Source organism: Haliotis asinina, chromosome 1 (genome assembly GCF_037392515.1).
Source record: "Haliotis asinina isolate JCU_RB_2024 chromosome 1, JCU_Hal_asi_v2, whole genome shotgun sequence".
Taxonomy (NCBI): Eukaryota; Metazoa; Mollusca; class Gastropoda; order Lepetellida; family Haliotidae; genus Haliotis; species Haliotis asinina.
Genome location: NC_090280.1, coordinates 52,769,642 through 52,797,619, shown reverse-complemented (window position 1 = coordinate 52,797,619; position 27,978 = coordinate 52,769,642). Strand labels below are relative to the sequence as shown.

At 41.0% G+C, this 27,978-nt stretch overlaps 3 protein-coding genes across 7 annotated transcripts; 2 read left to right on the top strand and 1 right to left on the bottom strand.

Moving 5' to 3' along the window:
- Nucleotides 1-1,981: 1,981 nt before the first annotated feature.
- Nucleotides 1,982-10,782, bottom strand: LOC137293820 (sulfotransferase 1B1-like). Its single transcript, XM_067824580.1, has 6 exons — nucleotides 10,533-10,782; nucleotides 8,861-9,039; nucleotides 7,018-7,341; nucleotides 5,176-5,279; nucleotides 3,766-3,952; nucleotides 1,982-2,366 (listed from the first exon to the last, which is right to left on the bottom strand). Exons 1-6 carry the CDS (start codon nucleotides 10,544-10,546, stop codon nucleotides 2,257-2,259), a joined length of 918 nt encoding a protein of 305 aa, XP_067680681.1. The 5' UTR covers nucleotides 10,547-10,782; the 3' UTR covers nucleotides 1,982-2,256.
- On the top strand, nucleotides 10,384-23,409 carry LOC137293794 (sulfotransferase 4A1-like). Of its 5 annotated transcripts, none has more exons than XM_067824545.1 (7): nucleotides 10,393-10,457; nucleotides 11,651-11,792; nucleotides 12,344-12,529; nucleotides 13,143-13,463; nucleotides 14,596-14,699; nucleotides 21,528-21,708; nucleotides 22,213-23,409. In XM_067824545.1, exons 3-7 carry the CDS (start codon nucleotides 12,364-12,366, stop codon nucleotides 22,329-22,331), a joined length of 891 nt encoding a protein of 296 aa, XP_067680646.1. In that variant the 5' UTR covers nucleotides 10,393-10,457; nucleotides 11,651-11,792; nucleotides 12,344-12,363; the 3' UTR covers nucleotides 22,332-23,409. The 5 variants fall into 5 exon arrangements, with proteins under 5 accessions (XP_067680670.1, XP_067680663.1, XP_067680646.1 ...); XM_067824553.1 differs by having other exon boundaries at nucleotides 10,408-10,457; nucleotides 11,619-11,792; XM_067824569.1 differs by lacking the exon at nucleotides 11,651-11,792 and having other exon boundaries at nucleotides 10,384-10,457.
- Nucleotides 23,410-26,783: 3,374 nt separating this feature from the next.
- LOC137293778 (phospholipase ABHD3-like) lies at nucleotides 26,784-27,978 on the top strand. Its single transcript, XM_067824510.1, has one exon. It carries the CDS (start codon nucleotides 26,806-26,808, stop codon nucleotides 27,916-27,918), a length of 1,113 nt encoding a protein of 370 aa, XP_067680611.1. The 5' UTR covers nucleotides 26,784-26,805; the 3' UTR covers nucleotides 27,919-27,978.

The following is a 27,978-nucleotide window of genomic DNA, read 5'->3' as shown; positions in this document are numbered from 1 at the left end:
AAAGCAGCCGATTATCCCAGACTGCAGATGGATTTCAAATTCGTTATTGCGATCACCCGCAAACTGCAGCGCAAATATGAGATTGCGCAGCATAAAGATAATGACCAGTCTTCGTATATGTGCACGACACACAGGCAAATTGCAGCGCAAATACGGGACTGCGTGGCATAGAGAATATCCCCAGTCTTCTCATATGCGCGCGAAGCGAGCAAAGGTTGGCAACGTTCTTTCCTGGCTTCGATTCGAAAAATGTTTTCCATGTCAAAATAGAATACCACCACCGTCAAAGGTATACATAATTGTTTTCACTGGGTTGTGCTCTCAGGTTTCCAATTCCATGTTAAATAATTACTGACGTGATATTGCATTCAACATTTTAAGGGCAATTCGTGGTATATCAAATCGTTCTTCGCCTCCATTCCCCCTGACAGCTTCCGGTTCAACGAAGGAACAAGAATAAGCAAGCACCCAAGTGTTAATTGCTGTCAATCATATCATCACGAGTTGATAAAGTTACAAATATCCAGGCATGTCGGGGATACCTTTTACTTTAGTCGGGTGTCTCAAGGGTGAGATCCTATTTATCATAAAAAAAATCACTGTTCGTAAGTTTTCAATGAACCGTTAACATCTCTGAACACGGTACTGCCAATAAACTTGCAGTGCAGCGATGTCAGAGCATTGCCACTTCATTGACGTCATAGCATTGTGAGCCATGTAATTTATGGCGTCAGGACATTGGACAAAACCTATTGTCAAAACGATATCTCCTTGGAGATGTAGTTTATGACGTCAGGACATTGGACGAAACCTATTGTCAAAACGATATCTCCTTGGAGAGTTGACGGGGTAGGGTAACCCAATGGGTAAAGCCGAAGACCTGGGTTCAATTTCCCACGTGGGCACAATGTGTGAAGAACATTTCTGGTGTCCTCTCGTGATATTGCTCTAATGTTGCTAAAAGCGGCGTAAAACTAAACTCATTCACTAATTGCGGTTATCGAACACATGCTCATGAAACAGTACAGTAAAACCTAGTCCTTATTCGGAAGAGATTTCGTATGAACATTAAATGGGGAAACTTGCATGCGGCTTCTTATCAGTGTTTACTCTTTGGCTTCAAGTTCTGCTTTTGCCTGCTTTTCGGCAGAATATGAAAATCCTATTGCTGCTTTTGATGCTGGCGAACCTAGTTTCCCACTGCTGATGCTGACAATGAACCTTGCATGTTATTGTGCGACTGATGATACATGACATCGTCACTGTTTTAACGGTGAATCCTTATGGACATGCTTGAAGAAGTAGTTTCGTTTGTTTTGCTTACCATAGGGAGCACAATCAAAACTACCAACCTTCGTCACCAAAGGCTCTTTGTCACGGTAAATGTCACCCTACATTTTTGCGTTCTCAGAGGTATTCGAATGTGCAATATAATGGAATTCCTGTGTGCGGTTGAGAGGTCACTGTAATAGGTAGCCAAAGTTGTTGTACAGGCATGCTTGTATCAACGACTGAGGGATCGACACTAAGATAATACTAAGCATTTACTCTCTATAACCCCATGATCACCATATAACCCGTTATCATATGTTAATACAATGCCTGTTCCTTCTAATCGGCGCTCAGTGTTAATGTTAAGGATGCCGTCTCGCAAAATAACCAAAAAAAGCTTCGAAAGTGGCAAAAAACACCCCAAACTCATCCAGTAATATTTATGCATATTTAAATACATTCATAAATATATTTTTATTCTTTATATGGGGTGGCGGGGTAGCCTAGTGGTTAAAGCGTTCGCTCGTCACACACATGGGTACAATGTGTGAAGCCCATTTTTTGGTATCCCCGGCAGTGATATTGCTGGATTATTGCTAAAAGCGGCGTAAAACTAAACTCTTTCGCTTGATATAATCAGTAAGTATTAGTTTAAAAGCCATGTTTTTTTTTTCAAATACACCCTATATAAAACACAAAAGCCAGTAAATATATTGTCAGCATACAGTTACATTTATTTCCTTTTGTTGTTTTGACATGTACATGGTATGTAAGTCGGATAACTGTTGATGGCAGAGCACAAATACAACTCACTCACACGTCTGTCTTGTAACAACATTGATTGATTCGTCTTTAATTTACCTTCATTGGAGCCTCATCATCATAATTTCCAAGGGTCAGAGGCTGAACGGGTATTCATTGATATGTCCTCGGGGGATATTTATCGTATTTGGCATTTATTGTTCACAACCCACTGGTCATCCGTTATTCGTACGTGAATACAATGCCCGTTTCTTTAAATCGGCGCTCGATGACGTCGTCAAAGTTTTCGTTCTGGGCAACTGTTATCCAGTTCTTCCAATCCCCAACTTCACCTGAAAATAAATTCATACGTTCAAAGGCGAGTAATAGCAAATGAGGTCAGTAAGCAATACATGACTAGTTCCTTAAGTGCGTCATCATAAGTAATGCCTGAAGTAAGTAAAACAGAAGCAATTTGTAATTTGTCCGTGTTGCAATGCGTATAGTGAACATTCTTAGCTTAACCTCAGTTATATTATTTTCTGGTAAACTATAGTGAACATTAGTTTGATATATACGTATGTATGCTTGAGCCCTTGAGTAAGATATGTATCATTGCACCCTTAAATACCTATGGATATAATACTATTCTGACCAACGTGGGGCCTCCCAACAAGTTATATCATAACTCGACCTGCTCTAAACTCTCTATGTCTCACAACAAGATGCATGATGATTGGGTGTACAGTAAACCACGCGTCTCTTCACAATAGAAGCGACGCAACCATTCCCACATTTTAAAGAAACCTGTGCTGGAAGCAGCATCGATTGTACAACTGTGGCAAAATCATGAACCTGGAAAATATAACACGATTGTAGATTATCCCTGCATGAACATATAATATTTTGTTTCAGGAGTATTACAGCTATATCATGTTGTTAGCAATCAAATCAAGGTGATGAGATATGAATGGCAGAGACTGTGCTATTTTTGTCTGTTATCCGTAATTGAGAGAGTCCGCAATATAAGCAAACATTAATGGTAAATTTAGAACAATTTTGCCGGGACTCAGAGAGGATTTTGGAGAAAACCGCACTGCACAGAGTCCGGATTTAATGTACATGAGTCTATGAATCACTCTGAAATAGTGATGATACCAGGTGTTTGCGAGAAGGTATCCTGCCCCACCGGTGTCTACCTTAAATCGTCTGAAAGCTTTACTACGGCTTTGACAGTTGTAACCCTGCTCAAACAACTGAGCAAGTGTGGAAAGAAGCTCCTTGAAATGTTGGTGGAAAGAGAATGCCGTCAACACCAAATATCGAAGCTGATGGAATATTGCTCGACATGAAAGGAGTGAGTGAGTGAGTTTAGGTTTACGCCGCACTCAGCAATATTCCAGCTACATGACGGCGGTATGTAAATAATCGAGTCTGGACCAGACAATCAAATGATGAGCATAGATCTGCGCATTTGGGAACCAATGACATGTGTCAACCAAATCAGCGAGTCTGCCCATCCGATCCCATTAGTCGCCTCTTACGACAGTCATGGTCACCTTTTTATGGCACGCATGGGTTACCGAAGACCTATTCTACCCTCTTCACGAGTGATCGACATGAAAGGAAAATTCACTAGTGGGAAAAGGTATGAAAAGGTGTAAGTGCTTGGACCTGTTCTATCGCCAGTCTTTATGTCTTGCACGAATGAAACTGAATATATAGACAAACAAGGTAAAAATTCAATATCACCTTTCCTATACGTTCCTTGGTGACCTTCCTTCCAGATGTCGGACGGCTTAGTGGTGTGCTGCTTGACCTCAGTATTTGCCGTCTTCAGCTTCTTAAAGCTGCACGCTTCTGCTATTCGCTCACATAGTTCATCAGTGACAGACACTCCAAGGAAGTCGGCAACCGTTCTGATGTTTTTAACAGGATCCTAAAATCAAACAAAAATGGTTGTCATCCTGAACATCTCTTGCAGAGATAACATACCAATGCACTATATGCAGTACCATAGTTTTAAGTTAAGAAACATGGACTTATGGACAGTCTCGTATGCTAAAAGTAAATTTGTATTTGTAAACAAAGAAAACCCAGCATAGTAACTTGGGATATGTCATGTCAATTAACCACTTACAGTATGCATACAACTAGTGTAATGGAATTATAACCTGGAGGAAATGATTTTGAAAATGACTTTTGTCCCGAAAATCTTTGGCAGATGGTATTATATCAAGCTTGACATTATAACCACGGTATTATATAAAATTAGGTCAGCTGCACAAAGGCAAGTCCCGCACCTAAGCGTAAACGATGTGAAATACTATAAATAATCTATCCAGACATTGCATTGATTGATTGTTATGTTGTTATGTCTACAAACTATAATAAAGCCATTTGATACATGTATACATTCGTATGTTTTTGTCTCAGTATGTCAAAGGGAAGTAACTCTCCTGAAGTGGTGTTTGCTTCAGTAGTCCGATCGTTTCACTATCCGAACGTTTTTTATGAAAAACAGAAGTGTTCGGATTAACGCGGAATGACTGTAGACAGGAAATTCGTACTGGCAAAAGCACCGCATTATAAGAAGGAGGGCACTCTGGCTAGGGGCACTATAACCAGGATGGCACTCTGACTAGGGGCATTATAGTGATATACCCGAGGAACTAGTAACATACCTTTAAAATATTTCCAGATTGTTAAACTCGAAATGAAAATCAAGTAAACGATAACCCCTTTTCCCAAACCCCCTAACAGGGTGGTGGAGTAGCATAGTGGTTCAGACGTTCGCTCGTCATGCACGCCGAAGGCACAGGTTGGATTCCCCACATGGGCACAATGTGTGAAGCCCATTTCTGGTGCCCCTAGCAGGGACATTGCTGGAATATTGCTAAAATCGGTTTAAAACTAATTCACTGTAAAAACAAAACAATAACGAAAACATGTACTAGTGTTTCATGGGTGTTTAGAATGAACAAGAAATTGATTATCGATGTTGACCAATTGATCACAGACATCACAACAAGGAACATTTCAACACATGACATGCACAGTTATATTACATAGTTTTCACGTATACGTTGACGTGCTTACATTCAGATCTTCTGTGCACTATAAACATCTCGTGGACATAAGGCATCTAGGTCAAATACAAACCCTTTTTAAGTTTTCATAAAACAGTGTTAACATTGGCAAGTCCGGGTGGTCCTCTTTCACCTGCAGCCAATCCTTGACATAGTCGACATAGTCGCCACTGCTCACTGGAACACGGGAGGGGTTATATATAACATGTATGTATATATACGCATGTGCCTATAAAATATTACATTCTAGAGCATCTGAGATTACATTATGACAGCAGCAAGTGGAATCTGGTTAATACCCGTACAAACATCATACACAGCAGCACCTCTGGGCATCTTGCACTGTAGCACTATATTATATGAAATAGAAGATTTATAGTGCAAGTAATTTTACATATTTTCTGAATGTTAATTATATACAGCATTATTCCTTAATATAGATATAGACATAAACTAGTGTTCAGGAGAAGCTATACACCACATATTATTACACAGAAATAGTCAACCAAAACGGAAGTGATAAAACCATACTGAACCATGTCACACAAGTACAGACCGATCATTTCAGACAGTTCAAAATGTGTTTTTGTGATGAAAACGGAGTGCACATGCATACTGAAGGTATACAATTAGCCATCGCTAAACACGAGCAACACAGAAGTAAAAGGAATACAGAGAGAGAGAGAGAGCGAGAGAGAGAGGTGTGTGGGGGTGGGGGTGGGGGGGAGGGAGGGAGAAAGCGAGAGCTGTCGGAATGGCCAATCAAACAGCACCGTCATTGCCTGAACCTTCGGCTGCACCGGAACCAGACTCTTATCAGCTAGGCTAAAGCTACGACTAAGACAAAGGAGTGGTTGTCCACGTGTTACAACACCCGGTGATTATCGCCACAGTCGGGCAACAAATTCATCTGAGAAATCGTTTTGTAACGGCGACGTCAACGGCAACGACGGCACTAGGACACCGTATCGGTTCACCGGCGGCTGAGAGAGCATGATTTTCGAGCACGTCAAAAAGGACGCCGTCGACTGAGATTGGCCAGTCGGGATCGACGTTGCCAGATGACTGACGCCGTGTTATGTTCATTAGCGAGAGAAGGTTTTGTCTGCCCATTAATGACGACCGGGCTCGTGTTTTCAGACGAGTAGATGAACGTTTAGAGCCGAATTGTGTTGAGCGACTCCAAGAGTTTATAATTAGCCGGTAGCGTGAAGATGTGGACATAGATCTGCGGCGATCTCAGAACATGCATTCCAATTATTAATGACGACCTGAATACAGAGATAAGGTTTTGGCGACAAGTTTGTTGCCATTTATCAAGCAACAACCGCATAACATTGCCTACCGACACGATATCGCAAGGCTTCAAACAGTAAGACTGACAAGCGACTTTCTTCATAACGCTAACATTGTTTTGCTATTGTTCTCCATACATGAATCCGAAAGAACACTTATGGGAATACCTACAAATCAGAAGACTACCAGCGCCACCTATCACCGCTACACAACTGGTACAATGTCTACTACAATGATGGCAATGGGTCACACTAAATGTCATTTGTCATCTCACGTCATCAAAAATGCTAATGGTGACAGAAAAAGGTTTGTATATTTTTGTAAAAGCTCGGACTATGATAACACGTGTGTTTCAGTATCAAACAGCTCTTTCGACTATGTATGAAATGAAATGATGACTTTGTGCATTTACTGCAGAATACTCTATTGAAATTAATGATGTTACAGATGTTAATTTATATAATTATACTTTTGATTTCTTTTCAAGTTTGGTCTATCACACTGTAAACTTTCTTTGGATCACTAGTTTATAAATACACGATGACAACCACATTATAACACACGGCTCTGTTATATATTGGGGCCTGGTATGAGATAACGGCATCTAAGTATCACTCACCTTTCCCTTCCAGAAATAATTCCAGGTATTCGGAATACGTCCCGTCAAAACTAAAACTCGTTTTCATTCCGTTCATAAAGCAATAAAATGACACGCTGACATCTTTTGGATTTCGCATGATGAAGATTGTTTTTATCTTCTTCTCCACCAGCTTATCGGGTAGGTGACGGAAATGTAGATGTGAGTTTAGAACTCTTGGGGAAGGGAGTTCATCAGCCCGCTCATATTTGGGCATTCCCAACATGGCCACCTCCTTTGCCTCCTTCTGGTACTCGGCGTTACCGGCCCTGAGCATGGTGACTATTTCCCACAACCAATGGGTACCTGGAGGGATCGGAATACACAGCATCGCGTGAATATTTGAGTGAATGACACCTGTTTCAATGGTGTTTGTGTTTTGGTCAGCATGATCTACACAGTGCACAGCTTATCAATAATAACAATAATATGGATTCTTATATTGCGCTTACCTCTACATCAAAGTGTGCGGATAACCCCAGATAATCTAAGGTTTGTGTGAGGAGCCAGGAGGTTAATAGGATATGACTTATATCACCGGGTACCAATTCTCTGCCTGGTGAACAGAGAAAATTCGGAACAAACACACTTGCTTAAGGTGAGAAGAGTACAATGTACATAATTGCCTCCCTTCGTCCAGTGTTCGCGTTAACGCCGAGACCTGCGTTTTTCACGAAATAAAAAAGACTGAAATGACGCAAATAAATGTTTTGGACACGTAGATCCTGATCTGCGTAATTTTTAAAAGTTAAAACAGCAACATATTAAAAAACAATAAATCATTAAACGATTCAATATTGTCAAATAATATGAATTTCTGCACGCACTCGTACAAAACTTACCGCGAACAGTGAGTAACTTCGTTGTTATATTGTAGCCAGTATCAAAATTTCTCACATGCAATAAAAGTCACGCTAACTGAATGAAATTACACGAATTCATAGATGTAGTTCCTGCTTGATCACAGAGGACAGCGAACAGAAACATTAAACATTATCCCTATTTCAGTATAGAGATTGTATGCAGTAAAGCATTAATGAATATCATTAACTGTGGTACATACATCTATGTCACATGCAAGAGCCATTATGAGTGAGTGAATATGGCTTTACGCCACTTTTAGCAATATTCAAGCCATATCACGGCGGAGGAATTGGGCTTCACACACTGTACCCATGTGGTGAGCGAGTGTGTGAGTTGTGTTTACGCCGCACACAGCAATATTCCAGCTATATGGCGGCGGTCTGTGAATAATTGAGTCAGGATCAGACAATCCAGTAGTCAACAGCATGAGCATCAGTCTGCGCACTTGGGAACCGATGACGTGTGTGAACCAAGTTGGCGAGCCTGGCCACCCGATCCCGTTAGTTGCCTCTTACAAAAAGCTTAGTTGCCATTTATAGCAAGCATGGGTTGCTGAAGGCCTATTCTACCCTGGACCTTCAGGTCCCCATGTGGTGAGTTGAGCCCGGGTCTTCCACGTGACGGGCGAACGCTTTAAACACAAGGCTACCCCAAAAGCCATTATGTATTTCTACAGTATGAACTCAAAATAAACAAAAGATGTTTGAAACAGTTAAGTCTATAACACTCCTGACACTGACATTTGAGACAATATTTAAATACGGGATTCTTGGGAACAGTATTTACATTTTTTTAAATATCATCTTTAAAACCTTTGCCAATATTTGTAAATATAAACTTTACAAATTGATTTTTTCCGGTATTTCATCATTTTGTTCTTGTGTGCTTATTGCAGACTTCAAACACATTCACTCAAACAACTGATTATTGCTTTATACAGAAAATTATCGAAATTTCTTACCACATTTTGGATATGCCGCTATCAAGACGTCATCGTCCCTAAGTTCCAGTTTCTGAACTTTTCTGATCATTTCCATGTCATCCTCGGGGGTTGTACCAATTCTCCGGAGGACGCCGTCATTTTTATAAAAGGACCATCCATGACCATTCTCATTCCTGTAGTCCAGAATCTCTGGAGTTCTGAAAAGAAAGAGTGAGTGACTATGGATTCATGACACCTTTTTAGCAATACTTCCCCAATATGGACTTCACACAGAGTACCCATTTGGGGAATTGAACCCAGATCTTCGGAGTGACGCGAGAACGCTTTAACAACTGGGCTTCCCACGATCCTGTAAGAAGTGTGAGTAGGATTTAACGCCACTTTCAGTTATGTCGTGTGTGAGAAAACCTGGCACGTATCTTTGAGATTTACTACATGTCGCTAGCCACGAGAATGGGTAGCATGCTTACAGACCAAGGATCCTGGCCCACACAAGGGAGGCTATTCTGTGCATTGATTTTGTCGCTCTGCCAGTAGTACTTCCCTGTTTAACTATATGGTAAAGCACTGTATTGCACCAAGACTAACAAATGTACTGTTTCCACCGTTTTCACTTTTTTCCTGTCGGTCATTTGGGCAGTAGTGGTAGTGGACCAGTAGTGGTCCCCATGGTAGCTGATACTAGTGAATTGATTAAGAAAAAAATCAGGGGATGGGGAGGGGGCACCAACGGCGTGGTCGCTATTCAGTCTTAATGTGTATATGTTATTATTTCGGATGAGCAGAATTGGAACAGAAAGTTAGTACGTTCCTCGACATAACAAAGATGACGTTGTCTACTTATCACCCGACGTCTAAATATGTACTAGCATGTCAAGTATACGGTCGGGAAGATCTTTGCGACAGCGTGCGTGAAATCTCGTGATCTATGCCGAGTTAACAAATACCCTGAAAAAAAGAACATAAGTGAAAACGTGACTGTCGCTTTTGTATACAATTTACTGGCTGTAAGTGTGCGCTGTTTTCAGAACCGTGACTTGACTTCGGATTAGAGTCAACTGACAAGTTTTCTCACATACCTGAAGCCATTCACAGGTTATGATTTGCATTTTGAATGTAACACACACCGATGGCGGTCAATATGTAGTTAAATATCCTACTCTAATAGCAAAATCCGAAAGGAGGCCGGATGGACAGCCTCGCCCACTTCCAAAGCAAACAAGGATACCTGTCCCTCCAGTCTTGTTTATTAAATTTCATTATTGATGCGTTGATGTGTTTTGTTTTGGTATTTTTTTCTTGGAATGCACGGTTATTTTGTTGACTGAACTGTAAGGGTGTGAATTAAGGATGTCACATTCTTTCTTTAGAGGAACACGACATTTTAGTCGTTCATGGGACGTCGTGCTTCCCATAATAAAATCCCTGACATCTTTTTTATCACCTGTTATTTTAATAATTTCTTCATGTCCACCAAAGCCGGCTAATCCGCCCATAGTAAAATGCAGTGATTACCTCCCTTAGCCTATTTCTCCAGTTATAAGTGTTATAAGTCGGCGAGGAGCAGACAGCGGTTGTAAGGGGGCGTCCTCGTACGAACACCAGCTCACCACAGGTATTGTCGCGAATGTTTGTTAGGTGGTTAAAAACAAGGCACTGACACAAAAGCTACTGAGGAATGCATACTCACTGCTGGTCTTCCATGTCACTCGGTACGGGTAATTATCCACGCTCGAAACTGACGCTTGTGTTGACACTTCTTACAGCGCGTGACCGCATTTGCTGTAGTCACGTGGCTATCCATTGGCGAATAAGATGATTCAGCAGTTTGGGAGTGCCGCCTGTCCTTTGGACGAGTGTTGTTTAAACTGGTACATGTTGACTTATGCGCAAGACACAGTCACCCAGTATACTACACACTCGTCAGGAGTCTCATTGTACTAAAAAATGATATAAATACACATGTGTTTTAAACCCGGAATCATACGTTTACCAAACCCTCGCTGAATTTTCCTACTGAATTAAAACGATGCCGTGATTTAACTGAAATCTTTATTGAAACACCCTATCCCACAATAAGGCTTCGTCAGGAAATCAATACTTGTGCACCTAAGCCTCTTCAAACTGGCTTCCGTGTACGTTAACCCATAATATTCTACATTGTTGATCATATCTTCATAACATGCCTGGCATGTACCGTGGCGATTGCACGACACTGGAGGAACAGTCCTTAACAATGTCTAGTTTTATTTAGACAGTCATGTTTACTTCTAGGACAGGTGTACTCACCCAATCTATAGTGGGTAGCTTGATCAGGGGGAAGTATCGAAACCTGGACTCTAGAATCGAAAATGACTTCTTGGTCGGGAGGAAAACTCTGGTAGAATAAGGAAATGCTGTGTCGCACTTGGTTGGACTGTGATGTAATATGTGTGTTGTAATTTGATGATACTGTGACAAATGTGTAGTCAATGCAACAGAATATATGATTCTGACGTTATGTAATATGTAATATATATGTAATACAATGTATTATGTATTATGAACTAAATTATTATCATGTAACCGCACGCGAAATAAAGTGACGTATAATGACTTGAATTAATAATCTACTATTCCGTATATTCGGTCATTAAGTAAATTATTACACGTAATGTATATTAGGTGTATTTAGATACGATGAAGTCGTTATAACTGTGATATGTGTTATGCTGTGATATGTGTTATGCTGTGATATGTGTTATGCTGTGATATAATATATACGCTGTGATACGAGAATAAATGACACGAGCCAAGGTGTCGACACAGTGAGGTGTCCCCTGTCAGAAGAACGCACACCACTCGTATTAAACCTAGAGCCCCGGGAGGACTTTGCACGGCTATTTCTGTCGCCCGGGCATGTTTACACCGAAGCTGAGCTGTTTATCCAGCTCGCAGGCCTGAGGAGAAGGTACGTACATTATCGAAATAACAACCCTGAGCTGTATAACGAAGGTGCCATGAACACAGCGTTGTAATACCTCACTGTAAGAATATATTGATTTTTTAACGTTGTGTTGGAATATCAGAAAATCTTGGTAACACATTGACAAACGCCCATTACACCTGGTTTCTAGGGACGCTGTGATTGTGTTTACATGGTTACCTTGTCAGTTTACGGATATACACCGCCATTTGAGCGTTGATATCATGCTGTGACGACCTAAATATAAAATGTATTTCCTCAAGAGGCGGAAGCATTTTCAAGACAATTAGGTCAATATCTTTTCGACGGTGATGTCGAACAGAAAATGTACAGATATTCTTTCTGTTCAGCTATAATGGCGTTACGAATGCCACAAGACAGCGTTAGAGTATCGGAGTTACGATCAGCTTAGAAAAATCGTCGTTGTGGAATACGGTTCTCTACATGCGTTTTACACTGCTAGTTGAGAAAGGGTCATATTTCTATTTCTCCTTGTTTCATGGACAAGTACCATATCACCGTTTTGAATTTTCCAGGAGCCCATTTGTGCTTGTCCATGAGTGAAACGTCACGGCCTGGGAATTACCTCCCCTCGTTGAGCTACGATGGATGTGAGTTCCCGGTATACCCCACAGACAAGAACCTACACACACACATCACACAGGTGAGGGATTTGCCAGTGAGGCAAGAGGATGTATTCATCATTGGGTACCCCTATTCAGGTGAGTGGAAACCTTAACACCTAAATCAACAGTGCGGGAGTGAATGAGTTTAGTTTTACGCCGCGTTTCTAGCAATATTCCAGCAAAATCAAGGCCGAATGACATCAGAAATGGGCTTCAAACATTGCACCCATGTGGGGAATCGAACCTGAATCTGCTCCGTGACGAGCGAACGCTTTAATCACCAATCTAACCCACCGCCCAATGATACCAAACAGAAATAAAAGTGCGAAATGAACGTATTAATTAACCCCGGGCCATGGCTGACAAACTATACAGATCGGAGTTTTTTAAAGGCATTTAGAAACTGAACAGACATGAATACATGACGCGTTTTTTGGATAACATAAGGAATAAAAGAAGAAGTTGTTTTACAAAAAAAAACGTGTCATGCATTCATCTATGCAGGTTGTTTGAGGCAAGGTCATTTTATGTATCGAATGGTCCAGCACATAAATATGGGATTTGTTTTAGGTAAAACTGTCAATCAGTGGTTTGTCTGATCCAGTTTCATTATGTACATTCCCCATTCCTGTTGCTGCGCTATCACTGGAAGAATTATCAAACTGGTATAAAAGCAATTCATTTATTCACTTAAATGTTTCTCTCTTAGGATGTTCTTCACTGTGGAACATACTAAGCAGTTTGTGGACCCCCAGCACAGACGACCACCATGGCCGAACTGGTCAGTTCCACATGCTGGACTGTACCTCAGCTGACCATCTGGTGGACCTTTCCTCCCCAAGGATCTTACATTCCCACTACCCTCCCCGTTACCTCCCATCACAGATACTCACCCACAAGCCAAAGATTCTCTACCTCCTGCGGAATCCGAAGGATGTTTGTGTGTCCCAGTATATCCACACTGAGAGGGGGAGAGGGCGGGGAGACAAGACCTTTCAGGATTTCCTTGATGCATTTCTCAACCATTCAAGTGAGTGTTGGCTGTGTAGCATAAGTACATGTAATATAATGCAATTGGATATTCTGCACATTGAAATATTTTAAACATGTCAAGTTAAAGGCTACAGATTCTTCTGATCTGGTATAATAATGTTGAAAAACCAGTCTTGCATTGCTCTTAACGTTCAGGTAAGGACAAACTTTATGGCTGAACAACTTCGATATTCGGATGGTGCGATGTTTCGACACTGATTCTCGTATCGTCGTAAAACAGTTACACAGAGGATTACACAGAGAGAAGTACATAGATAAACCCTTAACGAAACGTCTCATGACTTGAATGGAGAAGTTCTCCATAAAGTGTGTCCTTTTCTAAATCTCATCTAAAATGCGACTCAAGAGGCTCTTTACGTTATTCAAATGTTACAGTCCTCTGATATCTCACTGTTACAAAACCTGGCAAATTTTGTGAAAGACGCTGTCGGTGTACGATCGTCATATCCTTAACATTTATGAAATGCAGCACCGATTGTGAATATTTGCATGTAATATGTACGTGGGCCTGAGGCCTTATTACTGAAATAAAATATTTCAACATTTATTTTTGGAATATTTGACAAAGTAATACAATAATACATTAATTCTTACTGGTAGCGAACCTTTAACATTACTATCTTTATTCGTTAATAGTTTCGTCATGAGGACAAATCTGAATATGAATAATGGCATCAACACTTTTTCAGATGTTGAACATTAAAACTGTGAACTAAATATCCAGGCGATCTCGGATGATGCACCACATTTCTAACTTCTCGGCATTTTCAGTGTACAGGTAAAATGGAATAGGTGGATTGTTTCCAATGACAAACTTCTGGGTCATTCGAAACATTCACTCAAAACTTGGGAAGTGTTCAAAACCTAAAGTCAGTGCAGCTGGATGTCACAGTAATGACCTTAGTTGTTTTCTGCTTTTATAGCTGTTGTGAAAAGTGGTTTCACTTTGACGTCATTATACTCGGTCTTTTCTTGCTTTTGTAGGTGGTTGTGACGAGTGGTTTCACCTTAACATTCATGGCATTTGCTATTTTGTGGCTATGGGCTGTTGGCTGTATCAGGTAGCTCCACTATAAAGTTCATGAAATATGTTTTTCTTGTTGTTGCAGCGGGTTATGGTGGGTGGTTCCACTATGTGAGGCAATATCAACAGACTTTTACAGAGCATCGAGATTTACTGGTACACACTCTCCGTTTCGAAGACACCCAGACGGTAAGCTCCAATGTGCATAAATGTAAATTGATGGAATTATCACAGAATTGATGGTACAATACCACCAATATCAGGAGCATGGGTATATAAAATAAAATCTTTTGATTAAAATGTTCGTTTTTTCACCGTACACCGCTGAAATTTAGACATAGCAAACCCATTTCTAGCACAGCATGTTAGCTTTTTCTCCTCCATGTGCATATGTTTTTCAATATCACTCTTTTGCTAAGAATAACAGTTACAGGCGTCACAGTAGACAAAACGATTGCGCTGATATAGCCGAGATTGGAATTGTACTGAAGACACCAGACTATTGAAAACAGCCAAAGGGATGGTGCTCCTAATGTCAACTAAATATCGCTTGCTTGCGTTTAACGGTTAGTTCTGATCCTGTCGTCGAAGTCGTTGCAGCAGTTTGATATCAGTTTACGCATTCAACATATAATGCTTGGTTAATGCTCCTCGGTCGTAAACGCGCAGATGTAACAGATGAGTGTTTAACGTGCTGACCAAGATGTCCTTGTGTCTCTGTCGTGTGTCGCTGTATATTCGAGTACGGACCAATATTTTATAGTGCCAGCATACTGAGGTACCAGTACGCGATTTAGCTGGGATACCCCACTCAGGCACGTGCCGACCAACCCTTAAATCGACTGAACGTTGACTGTCTTCGTCCTTACTCAGGACGGGTAGGAACAAGTACTAGCTTATGACGGAACCGGCCATCGAAACCAAGAACGTCCCTCGCTCCCGACAGAAGCGCCATCCACGTGACCGCGATCCCACAGTCCGGACAAGGCGAAAACGGTATCAGATCACCAGGTAAGCAGCACTTTAATATTGATGCGATCTCTCCTCTTTGGGCCATTCTCAAAGTGAAAAGTGAAAGTGTGTTGCCCGGAGTGCTGTGAAATGGTATTACTTTACAGGTTAGTGGTTACCGTCTCATTATACCCCTTCCACGGTGCATACCATTACGTACAGAGGAATAATTATTTTGAAGGAAAGGGCCCCGACAAATGTGCAAATATGTTCACCATGACCTTGACCTTATATAACCTCATTCGTAGTACACTGAATGCGTTATCTTTACTAGGCGCTTAAAAAGTAAGGCTTAAAGTTGTAGGCCATTAGGCAAGCCCGTGTTGGTAAATAGGTATTAGGTATCCGGTGGCCTCAATACAGATGGGATAAGTCCAATACCATTCTCACTCACTCACATACTTACTCAATATGTATTTAGTTTACTTGATATGTGTGCTCTCAGCTAGGTTTTGCCGCATGTACGCGACAAACGTGAACCTTGGCGACAGAGAGTTATATGAAAAATACATTGCCAAACTATATGAGAAAGCGTTTTTGTGAATATGTGTTTTATAGCCAAATGAACATATTCTTCCCTTGAAAGTTACAGAATCTTTCGTCATGATAAAGACAAAGAATTTGGTCGAACTTTCGAACTTTCATGCGAACGTAGGCCTTATATAAACAACAACTGAGATTATGGTATATTTAGAGTTACTTCCCTTTGGCAATAGTTCCTCCGAACGCGAATGCTATTTTCGTTGGGCTGTCGCTGTAAGGACTTTGGAAGAAAACCAAACACGGCTCCGTTCGTCATGTTCGTCATGCGAACCATTATCTAACGTAGAACCGGGATCACTGTGTTCAATGAATGAAAGAGCTGCAAAAATAATATCTTTGTGACTCTCATGATTATCCTACAAAAGACCTGTTAAAATCGCTGCTTAAATGCACACTCAACGGAGCGAGGCAATGCTGGAACACTTACACCCATATAGGAGAGAAATAGATTGTTTTTAGACCAAGCTGTCTGTCTCAATATGTGCTACCCCAAAACACACATTCTGTTTGGTTGGTACATATTATGTGCTGGGAATAAATGCTATGTATTTAGCCTGCCAGCTTTTGCCAAAAACAATGTCGATATAGATCATATCCGTAACTAATTATTGATCAATTATCGATAAATATTGGTGGCATAACTTTGAGTAAAAATGCCCCAAATGTCTGAAAGGGATTTATATATTTCACATCATTGGTGGGTGATGATATGTTTGAGCGTGCATTATTAGCAACATTTGAACTCTTTTCTTTTTTCCCATAAAGTAAATTTATTATATTATTATTGATAACATAATAAAAATAATCGATCATCATAAATACAATTTGCTATCAACAACATTTTCCCTAACCTAAGCTTAACGAATTGCTAAAGAAAACGTTTATTGTTAATAGGAGATGCTAACCTCTTCATCATAGTTTAAGTTTTGTTTAAGTTAAGTTAGAGAAAAATGAAGATTTCCCAATATAACATGCACCATTAGGAAACTTTCTGCAAAGCACCGTGTCTTCATAGTTTGGCCTTTGGAGCTGATGTACACATAGTTATCAGAGGGCACACAAAGTGTGTGTTCCAGACCACCAGATGTCAGACTTCCATTTTGAGGAAGCCTCATTGACTGAGGGGTTGAGTGGGTTTGATTGCTAAGGTTCTAACTCTGAGAGTGTGGGTTCATATTCTGGATGGAAGGCAATTGAACCATGCACTAGAATCTTCACAAAAGGTGTGTAATCCCAAATATATCATGTCACATTTGACCACTTTCTAGATGACAGGGTGTGTCCGCAAAATGTCAGTTTCCTCCAAAACAGGACACGGCAGGGATTGTTAATTTGAACTGTAATGGATGACACTTGACGACTGTGCCAAAAATCCTTGAGATTCCCACTCTGGTATTTACCAAGGCGTATCAGTGTCAGTAAACCAGTCTGCAGCATGAGCAACAGGTAGCAGGATCAGGTCACTTACATCTGGTGATGTATTTCAAGTTGTAGTTAGCGATGAGACATTAACATCACAGTGGCTAATGAAGATGGCAACCCTCCCACATTTAACGGAATCGTACCCATAAATTGCATATCGATTCTGCCATTCCGGGTAAGCCAATTTCATTCTGATTTTTTGTTATCCTCCAGCGAGGAGTATTGAAATGCTCTCCGTCCTTCTGTCCGTGTGTGCGTCCGTGCACATTCGTCTTTTCCGAACCAGAACTTCAAAACCGTTGACTATTTCTCCACCCAACCTGGCCAAAAGATAGATCTTTTGGTAGTTATGGACCCTACCTGCTGTTCGTGAAACCCATGAAGGTGCAGCTTAGAATTCATTTTCGATAACCATGCTTGTCGTATGAGGTGCCTAGCATGCAGCGTAGAACTCACTGTTGCTCATGCTGTTAACCACTAGGTATGCTACACTCAGCCAGTTTACTTCTATAATTCGAGTAATTGCACTAAAATTATCGTATCATAATCATATTTGTGTTTCCTTTCCAGTTGTAACCGTGTTTCACGTGTTTTGCTTACCATCTGAAGAAGATGTCGGAGGAAAACATCCTTAAGGCAGTAATACCCATGCATAGATAAACAAAACCCAGAACAAATAAGTAACACAATCGAGGACCAAAACACCAGATGTGAGACAAAACTCCTGGAAACAAACTTTTCCAAGGTTACTGAAGTCCGACATCATGAGTGTAATGAATGTGGGGAAAGACTTAAAAGGGTGTGGCACCTAGAGACATACATATTATGTCACAGTGGAATCAAGCCGCATGAACGTGTTAAATGTGCCAGAACATTTGCACACACCAGTAACCTGCAGATACACATGATGAATCACAGCGGACTGAGACCTTACGAGTGTACAGTTTGTGTGAGGAAGTTCAACAGACAAGTAACTTACAGAAGCACATGCTGTATATCAGTGGAGTAAGCCATACGAGAGCACAATCAACAGGAGCAAATATACCCAGTCCAGTAACGTGAACAGTACGGTGGAGTGAAACCTTCTGAGCGTGGAAAAGTGTGGAAAAGCTTTCATCCAGTAAGCTCATCTACTCGGACACATGACCGTATAGAGTACGGTCAAGTATAACTATGTGTGCAGAATGTGGGAAGACGTTTGGGTTCCTGCATATTCTGAAGTAACCCATGGGAAGTCACAGTTCGACCAGGCCCTGTGGGTGCAGTGACTGGGAAACGACATTTACAGAATCCTTTGGAGACATGGTGTATGTCACAGGACAGATGAACCGTTCGAGTGTAAACAGTGTGGGAAAACTTTCAGACAGCGGAGTAACTTGTAGAAACATTTGAAGTGTCACAGTGAGGTCAAGCATTTCGTGTGTGGGGAGTGTGGTATAGCGTTTTCACGATCAGACAACCTTCTGGAATACATGAGGAGTCACAGCGGAGTCAGGCCGTTTGAGTGAAGGGTTTGTGGAAAAGCTTTTGACCGGTCGTTGAAGCTGCAGATACACATGAGGTCAAAAACCTTGTAAGTGGAGTGTGTGTGGGAGACGGTTTAGCGAAAAAAGTAGTCTGAAAGTACACGTGAAGCGCCACAGTGGCGAGAAAGCTTTTCGGTGTAATGAATGTAGGAAGGCATTATTTTACAACTTCGGAGTCAAAACACAGTCAAACCTTACCAGAGTGAAGAGTGTGAGAAGATATGATCAAGCAACCATCAGACACATCAGAGGCGGCGTAACTGCGGAGTCCAGTCTTACGAGTGAGGTGGTTGTGGGAAAGTATTTAAGAAATCTGGATTGTTGGAGTGACACTCGAAACATAAATGCTGTGAACATATCAACATGGTGGAGCAGATCAACTGAAGAATTGTATGGGGTTTAGTCTGTTTGGTCAACCTGCATACAACATCAGCATCTTGTGAAGTGGTGTAGCAATAAGCATGTTAATACAATGCAGCTCAGGAACAGGAACTGTCAAGAACCAGATAATACAGATACTCTAGTATTTCCTGGTGGGCTATAAATAGCAGAATCTTCTTGGTGCTCCTGATCTCACACTATTCTTCCCGGTAATATATCCCTTTGGTATCTAAAATATGAAACCAAATGATTCAGGTTTGTGCATCACCAGCTGAAATGTAGTGAATATGAATCAAAAGTGTTCAGTCGAACATGTATATTAATTGCACCCTAACCTGATCTTGTTCTTAATAAGGGACTAACCATTCAGTATGTTCAATATCTGATCCAAATTGTATATATGAGATCAATTGTTTAACTTTTAACTGCATCAAAACACTCATACCCAAACAGAGGCTGGAATTCCGACATCACACACACGTGAAACTGAGGCTATGCTGAACCACCTGACTTTCTCAGTGATGACAATATTCCACGAAAGGATATAATTGAGATGCTGTTAGACTATAAAAGATTTCACTACCAAGGAAACCTTTTATGGGCTTTGTGAATATAAACACAAATTATCATTGCGTTTATTGAATAACCCCGAATCAAAAGCTGTAAATGTTTGCTTAGCTGTTCATCACATTAATGATATATTTTGGCAAAATCATATGATATATACATAAAACATCATCACCAGATAACACTAAAATTTGATATGACTCCAAAGTGACATTAAAATCCTCCTAAAATAGTGGTTTTTCTTTTGTTTTTGGTCGCCTCGACCAAGATACTACTTTATTACATTTGATCATGAATTAGAAAAGTTATATTGTTTGGTAATTGTCACCGATCTCTACTTAAGATTTGGGGACTGAGTATCAGCGTCAAGTACATCATTGATGTGATTCAGTTAATGGAAGGTATCACAAGTACATGAAATGTCTGTCCTTTATGTCTCTCCTTTATGTCTCTCTTTTGGACAGACATGGAAATAACAACAGTATCAATACATAAAATATTGGTACAGAACAATTCTTTAGAACTATGACAGACAAGTTGTCACCACATAATACCACAACAGTGAATTACCTCATATATCATATACCATTCAAGAAATTTACGAGCAGCCCACGTATTATGTCCACTTGTATTGCCTCAGTGTTGCCTTTTGAGCCACAGACATTCAAAAATGACAATGTACCACACGGCCTCCTCTATAAATCCCACCTACATGGTAAATCCCTGTATTCCATTGCCAGAATTTGAAGTTTGAAGTCATTTTGACACGTTAAAAAAGCAAGAAAACGTCTACAAAATTCCGCCATCTCTGAGACTAACAGCTAGTCTCTGAAATTAACATACATGTACTTTATAGATAAAAGGCTCATACTGAAAAAAATATATAATGTAATGAAGAGTCCTGCGACTTTCGTAATTTTCAGTCTGAAGCTGTGGAAATCAAGACTTTCGTGAGCTTTCTTGTATATATTTGCTTCAGGGACTGTATGACAGACCTACCATTTCTATTATCTGTCAGACGTCAGAAGCATCCAGCCCTGACCCTCGTTGTAACTCGACACCTGACAACTATAATTTGTTATTTGCACTTTCTAAGTTGAATTAAAAGTGAATTGCTCTATATTACTGCGTGTCAGCTCACTGTGGCAGGAAAGTTCGAAATGATGAAAGATTCGAACCGACGATTTAAGGTTGATGGCGTGACCAAATTGACGCAACACCTAACAGCAAAATCCAGCACACAAGACATTTGGCCACCACTGCTGCCACAATATTTTTGAATCTATTTGTCTCCAGATGATACAGAATGCACTGATGGTAAAGATATCTGAGGAACAGCTATTCACTGTATAGGGTCGTGTCCCTATACATTCGAATCCCAGAAAAATCTTTCTTGTGTTTCCAGGTTTGTTTCCTGTGTTCAAACGATTTTCACAAGAGAGATAGGCGTCTGAGACAGTTCTTGTTTTCTCCCTCGTGAAGCTGACACGCAATTATCTACCTGAAATACTGCTGAAGGTGACGATAAACCAAACTTCTAAATGTTCTAACCTCGGTATTTCCACAGAACCCCTACAAACAAACTCGTGGATTGTGCAAGTTCCTGGATGTTGACATGGATGAAGAGGCTATATCAGACCTGGTTGAAGCATGTTGTGACGCCAGCCTCATACAGCCAACTAAACGTGTAAAGAAGGAAGGCAGCAGTGACAGCATGGCCACCACGCCAGATATATACTACACTGAGGGTGAGTTAGTGACGGAAGAGTGTGTGTCATGTCTGATTGTTTACTCTGTGTCTAGACCGTTGTTATGTCTAATTGTGTCCTGTAACCTGTGCCTAGACCGTTGCTATGACTAATTGTGGCATTTACTCTGTGTCTAGACCGTTGCCATAACTAATTGTGGCATTTACTCTGTGTCTAGACCGTTGTCATAGCTGACTGTATATCATTTACCCTTGGTCTAGAATTTTGCCGTGGCTGATTGTGTGGCATTGACCCTTTGTCTAGCCTGTTGTCATGGCTGACTGCAAGTCATTTACCCTGTATTTAGACCGTTGTCATGGTTGAATGCGTCATTTTCCCTGTCATTTATCCAATGTTTGGACATCTACCACGGACAGGCGGTATTTTTCCAGGCTGTTCTTACAGTCTTGCTGACAGTAGTGAACCATAAAAAACTAACTTCAACATCGTGCCAATAATATGTATAGCCGAAGTGTCCTTCCTGGTATTGCTGTTGTATTACAGGTCAGGTGGGCGAGTGGAAGAACTGGCTTACAGTGACACAAGACGAGGAATTTGACACAGCAATACGACAGCATTTGGATGGTACCGAGGTCGAGCTTGGCATTAGGTATTCTCTATGATCATATAATGGAATACCGGGTAACCAGTACTCGTCACAAGTAGGGAATACGGGGTGCCCAAACTTGGAAATTTTAATTTTAGTTTTACATCGGCAAGAAGATTGTGGCGTGTCCGTAATGCCAATGACATGTTTATCTTTCGGTAGAAAGTACGTCGTACTAAAATGGCAATGAAATGTGCATGTTTGACTCTGCAATGCACCCGTCCAGTTCTTACCCTTATATGGTGTTTAAAAGCACGCGTATGGGAGTTATTGTGTATGTTTTATATTTTATTTTTATTATCTTAGATTTCTATGTAGATAAGATCTGATACCCGTGTGTGTGTTAATGACACACATTTATGCATTTCTGTCGGCTGTGTTGCCATAGTAGCAATTTATTTGATGTTAACACTTTTGTGTAGTCTACAATGTATTTTCAAGACTGTTTCACCCAGCAACCACTCTTTTGTTATGTAAAATCACTTATTTACAATACCGTCTTATATTTTTAAACATTGACAAAATGTTGCATCAGGAACCGAATGGAAACGTTTTCCGGCAAGAAAGTGAATGACTGTCAGGTACTAGAATTGTTCCGCCGAAATCGTAGGCGAAAATGAAGAGGCTGTCCCGAGAGGCTGTACCGTGAAGATCTGAGTTAGATTTGAACATCAATGACCCATGTTTGTTGTAAGATGCGACTAACGGGATCAGGTGGTCAGGCTCGATGACTTGGTCGACACATGTCTTCGGTTCCCATGTGCGTAGATCGAAGCTCGTACTGTTGATCACTGGATTGTCTGGTCCAGACTCAAGTATTTAAATACACCCGCCATGTAGCTGAAATATTGCTCAGTGCAACCTAAAACTAAAAACAAACACTTCGACTTGAGCACTGTCGTGCAAACATTTGTCAACAACAAAATACTCATACTTGTATGGCAACGTGGGTGATGTTGCTGTGCTTCACACTGTTTACATACTGTTTACTTATATACACCAATATCGATTTGACTGTTGTCTATGTGAAATGATCTCCTTATTTTGTGCTTATGGTATCATTACAGTCGTGAAATAAATATGATACGACCAAAGAAATAGAACGTCTGTGATAAACGTTTATCAGTCAGTCTAGGAAGCCAGGAAGCGTGAGCGAGCAAGTGAGAGTGTCCCTTAAAGAACTCTAGTAAAGTCATGACTCGGACTCGTGAAAATCCGGGTTACAATTCGTCTTCAGCAGCCGGTGTTTGTCTCCCTTGTCTTCAGTAACCGATGCTTGTCGTAAGATGCGACAACGGAATCGCGTGGTCAGGCTCACAGACTTGGTTGATGCAAGTCACCTTATCCTAATTCCAATAGATTGATGCTTAATCGATGATATAAATCATAGTATTGTCTACTGCAGACTTGGTTATTTAGGGATCGCCTCAAGTACAAAGAGACTCGCTGAATGAGGCTTTAAACAGCAAACAAACATCATTGCTCGTAAGTATCGTGAGAAAAGAAAGACCAACGCAACGCGCGTGTTAGGTGTTTTCCAATCGCCGAGGGAGGATGTTGTTTCGACAAAGCAAATTGCAACTTGGGGATCAGGTACCCGGGAACATTGGACTAAGTCCTAACATGGTTCCTTGGTTTCTGTATCCTCTAAGACATAGGTATGCTGATCGTAACAGATGACTTGAAGCATGGGCAGCCAAGCGTGGTTTATTGTACGTGCTGTATTATTACACACGCCACCGGGCGTTTTTCATACTCATGCAGGTCCTGGCTCGATTATTCATATGCCATACAGGTGAATTAGTACTTAGTGCGGCGTTGAACAACAAACAACAGACAAATAATTTAACTTTGCTTGATAGAGATTATTGAGCGGACCCCAGGCAAGGGCGATATTACTTGACTTATTGTCCCATTAACCCATTGACCACGCCCCTGCAGTAACCCATGTGGTGTCTACTATACAAGCACATGCATATGGTTTTGTACAGCTGTTTCCAGTAATTAAAACAATACTAAAAAACTACGGAGTTGCCGTTTTATAAATAACTGCAACCTATTTGGACGTAGCTGTGATACTAAACGTTCGTGTGTTTGACATTCACAGTGTACACTACCGTTTGCTGAAAATAAAATCTGTCGATTGACATATCTATGATGGTTATCGTTACTCGCGATATTGCTATGTGATATCCATGCAGTAATCTTCAACTAGTGAAATACTACCACACGTGCAACCAGTTCTGCTAGAGCTACTTTCAATCACGTGATGTCACACGACAAATCAAAATGGCTACTGCCTGTTTGAGAATGTAACACATCTTAAAAAGATCCTTTTAGGGTTACATATTTTCGAAACAATAAACAAATAAATAGATAGCTGTATAGTTTATTAAAACTATTAATAACTTAGTCTCCGATCCAAGTGCTTACAATTGCAGAGGAAACAGTCACGGTGGAGTGTGACCAATAATAGCCATAAATGTCACATACAGTAATTTATGGAAGTGACGAAGAGAAACAGAGTGACTGACAAGACAGTGTTCGCTGCATTAGTGATAAGGATTGAGGATTTTAGAAACATCCTACGAAGGCCGTCCTGAATTACACCGTATAACAATATCTTGAATTCACCGAGCGTCAAACAAAAGCACCTGGGTTAATCCCTGCGGTGTCAAAACTGTCATACCGAAAGCCTGGCCACAGGCGATAACCCATGTCCGTTGTTAATCCACAAGATGTATGCTGGTCTCAGGCCTCTTCAGTTCAATGCACCTGACATACCCTTCTATCTAGCGACAATTCAAACCAGTCAGCGTAAATAAACTCGCTTCTGTTGCAAAGCGAATGATATCTGATGGTAGGTTTGAGCCGACTCAAGCATCTTGTTCACACGCTCAAGCAAAATGTATCTCCAACCAAGTGGGTGGGAAAATGTGAAAAGCACAGAAATCTATTCACACATCACTGAAGATCAACACGAAACTATCAGCAAGATATTAAGCAGGTCAAACGACGATGATAGTAACTAACACAAGGAGCTTGACGAGCAGGAAAACCACCAGTCTTCAATGGCGATTGTCGTATCTCACCATCAGGTTGAAACAATAAAATGTCACAGGTTCATGTTCACGTTCCCAGAGTTCAATCTTTTGCAGGTGCCGTGAATAATTCAGTGATTAACGTGACTTTCTATGATGGATAGAACAAGCAAACTGACACTTCATTCCCCAGCCTTCGGGGAATGACAGTAACATAACAGTAAGGTCCCAACTTTCCGCTGCATTGCAGGGAATCCCTGTTATTGGTTATCCAATGAGCCTATGTCTATCTTTTCAACAGCATTGTAATTAAAATTGTTGAGGTTCGGAGTATAAATTAAAATGCTAGTTTGTTCAAATAACACGTACTCTTGTGTTTTTATTTTCGAAGCAGATTTCTTGCAATTGAAAATCCCATGATTTCACGGATGCTGTGAGAATATGTATTCATACGCGTGACTGGCTACAAATGTCATCACAATGTTAGGACAGCATGATCTTGTTGAGCTTTGTACTTGGACCTACGGCCGTTATATTGAATAAACTTTGAATATTGAATATCGCTTGATTAATGTGGTGTGAGTTATAAACAGACTGACCCTTGAAGGTCCAGCATAGGATAGACCGTCAGCAACCCAAGTTTGTCATAAATGGCGACTATGTTTGTTGTAAGAGGCGAGTAACGAGATCGGGTGGTCAGGCTTTTGCTGACTTGGTTGACACATGCCATCCGTTCCTAATTACGGAGATCGATGCTTATGCTGTTGATCACTGGATTGTCCGGTCCATACACGATTATTTACAGACCACCGCCATATAGTTGAAATGTTGCTGAGTGCGGAGTAAAAGTAAACTCACTCACTCGCCATAAACAGAATACTTGCACCCTTTCGGTGTAGGACATATTGAGTACACTCTAGGATGATTTGGTATCAAACTCGCTTTTGCTCGTTTCATATACCAAATGATCAAATTGTTTAATAAATATGGTGCTGCACGGAAGGTCGTTTAGCATCCTTTATCACTTTCATTTTTCTTTTACTGTCGATGTTTTCATTTTATTACAACGGGATCATTACAGTTTTCTGTTACTGTCGATATTTTACATTTAATTACAGTTTTTATTGGTAAATTGGTACTGAAATTGGACAATGGACAATGCACGAAGCAGTGATACTGTGCAGGCGTGCATTCATCCTTGACGTTGAATGAAGGCATTGTTGTCTCCATGCCCATTGTTAGCAGGACAGCATGTTGTTGTGGTGGGCACGGCTGGTAGCCATAACCGCCGCACACCTATTATCGCCCAATTAAGTACAGACGCTAACACCACGGTATCTTTAGAATATAAATACTGGACACAGTCGTGCTGGGCAGTCGCTATCGGACCTTCGTCCAGACAGATATTTCTCCATATAACTGACCTCACTCGGATCTCTTTCTATCGTGATGTTATTTGTAGTGATCTGCATCAGCTGCATTGGTATGTACATCTACTGTAGATACTGTGGTACGACGTCTTCGCCAAAGTTGTACTATGGCAAATCCGATCTCCACCAGTACATTCTAGATAACGTACCACGACTTAAAGAACCATATACCCCACCCTTGGGTCTGTGGAACAGACACGTGCATACGATTATTAGTTCCTTCAATCCCTTCCCACCTAACTTCAAGAGGGAAAATATACTTTTACCAGACGGTGGTGTCGTCTCTCTGGACTGGTTGGACAATGAAGCGTGTCTCACGGACACAAGTCCCGTGTTGGTCGTAATTCCTGGAGTAGGGGGAGGAAAAGAGGGAATAAGCAAAGTTTGTAAGCTTGCGGTAAGGAAATTCAGAGTAGCAGTATTCAACAGGCGCGGCCATAGTGATACTTTACTCACAACACCGCGGCTCCAGTGTTTCGGGGAAACAAGTGACTTTCGGCAGTGTGTGGAGTCTGTTCACCAGAAGTACCCCAAGGCTGCCATGGCTGGCATTGGTTACTCAGCAGGTGCGGGTCTACTTAGTAAGTATTTGGAAGAGTACGCTGGGCGGTCGTATATCGGGCCCTCTGTATTCGTTGGGTCTGGATTTGATCTATCGAAACTTGAGAGCATGAACATTATCTATGAGAAACTGATACTGCATTTGTTGAAAACGTCTTTGGTTAAACCGAACGAACAAATGCTCAAGTCAGTTGTGGATGTCGATGCTGTTTACAAGTCAAAGTCCATTGAAGAACTGGAGGACCACCTTTACTGCAAAATGCATGGATTCAAAGACGTTGACGACATGTGGCTCAAAAACGACCCAATGCTCAATGCTAATGCAGTTGTTGCCCCAGTACTGTGTATTAATAGCATCGACGATCCAATCTGTGTTGCCAGTAACATACCTTATGATTTTTTCAATCGGCCCAACTGGATGTTGGCGACGACAGAGAAAGGAGGTCATTGTGGATTCCTGGAGAACTACAAGTTGGAGTCCTGGGCAGGAAAACTGGCTTTGGACTATATCGATGCGGTGTTTGACTATAACAACATTATGGAAGAGAAGGACATCACCCTTGAGTGTTGACCAACAAGCGAGAGTCCTGAGCAAGGGAATGGCTTGGCTCTATATCGGTGTCGTGTTGAA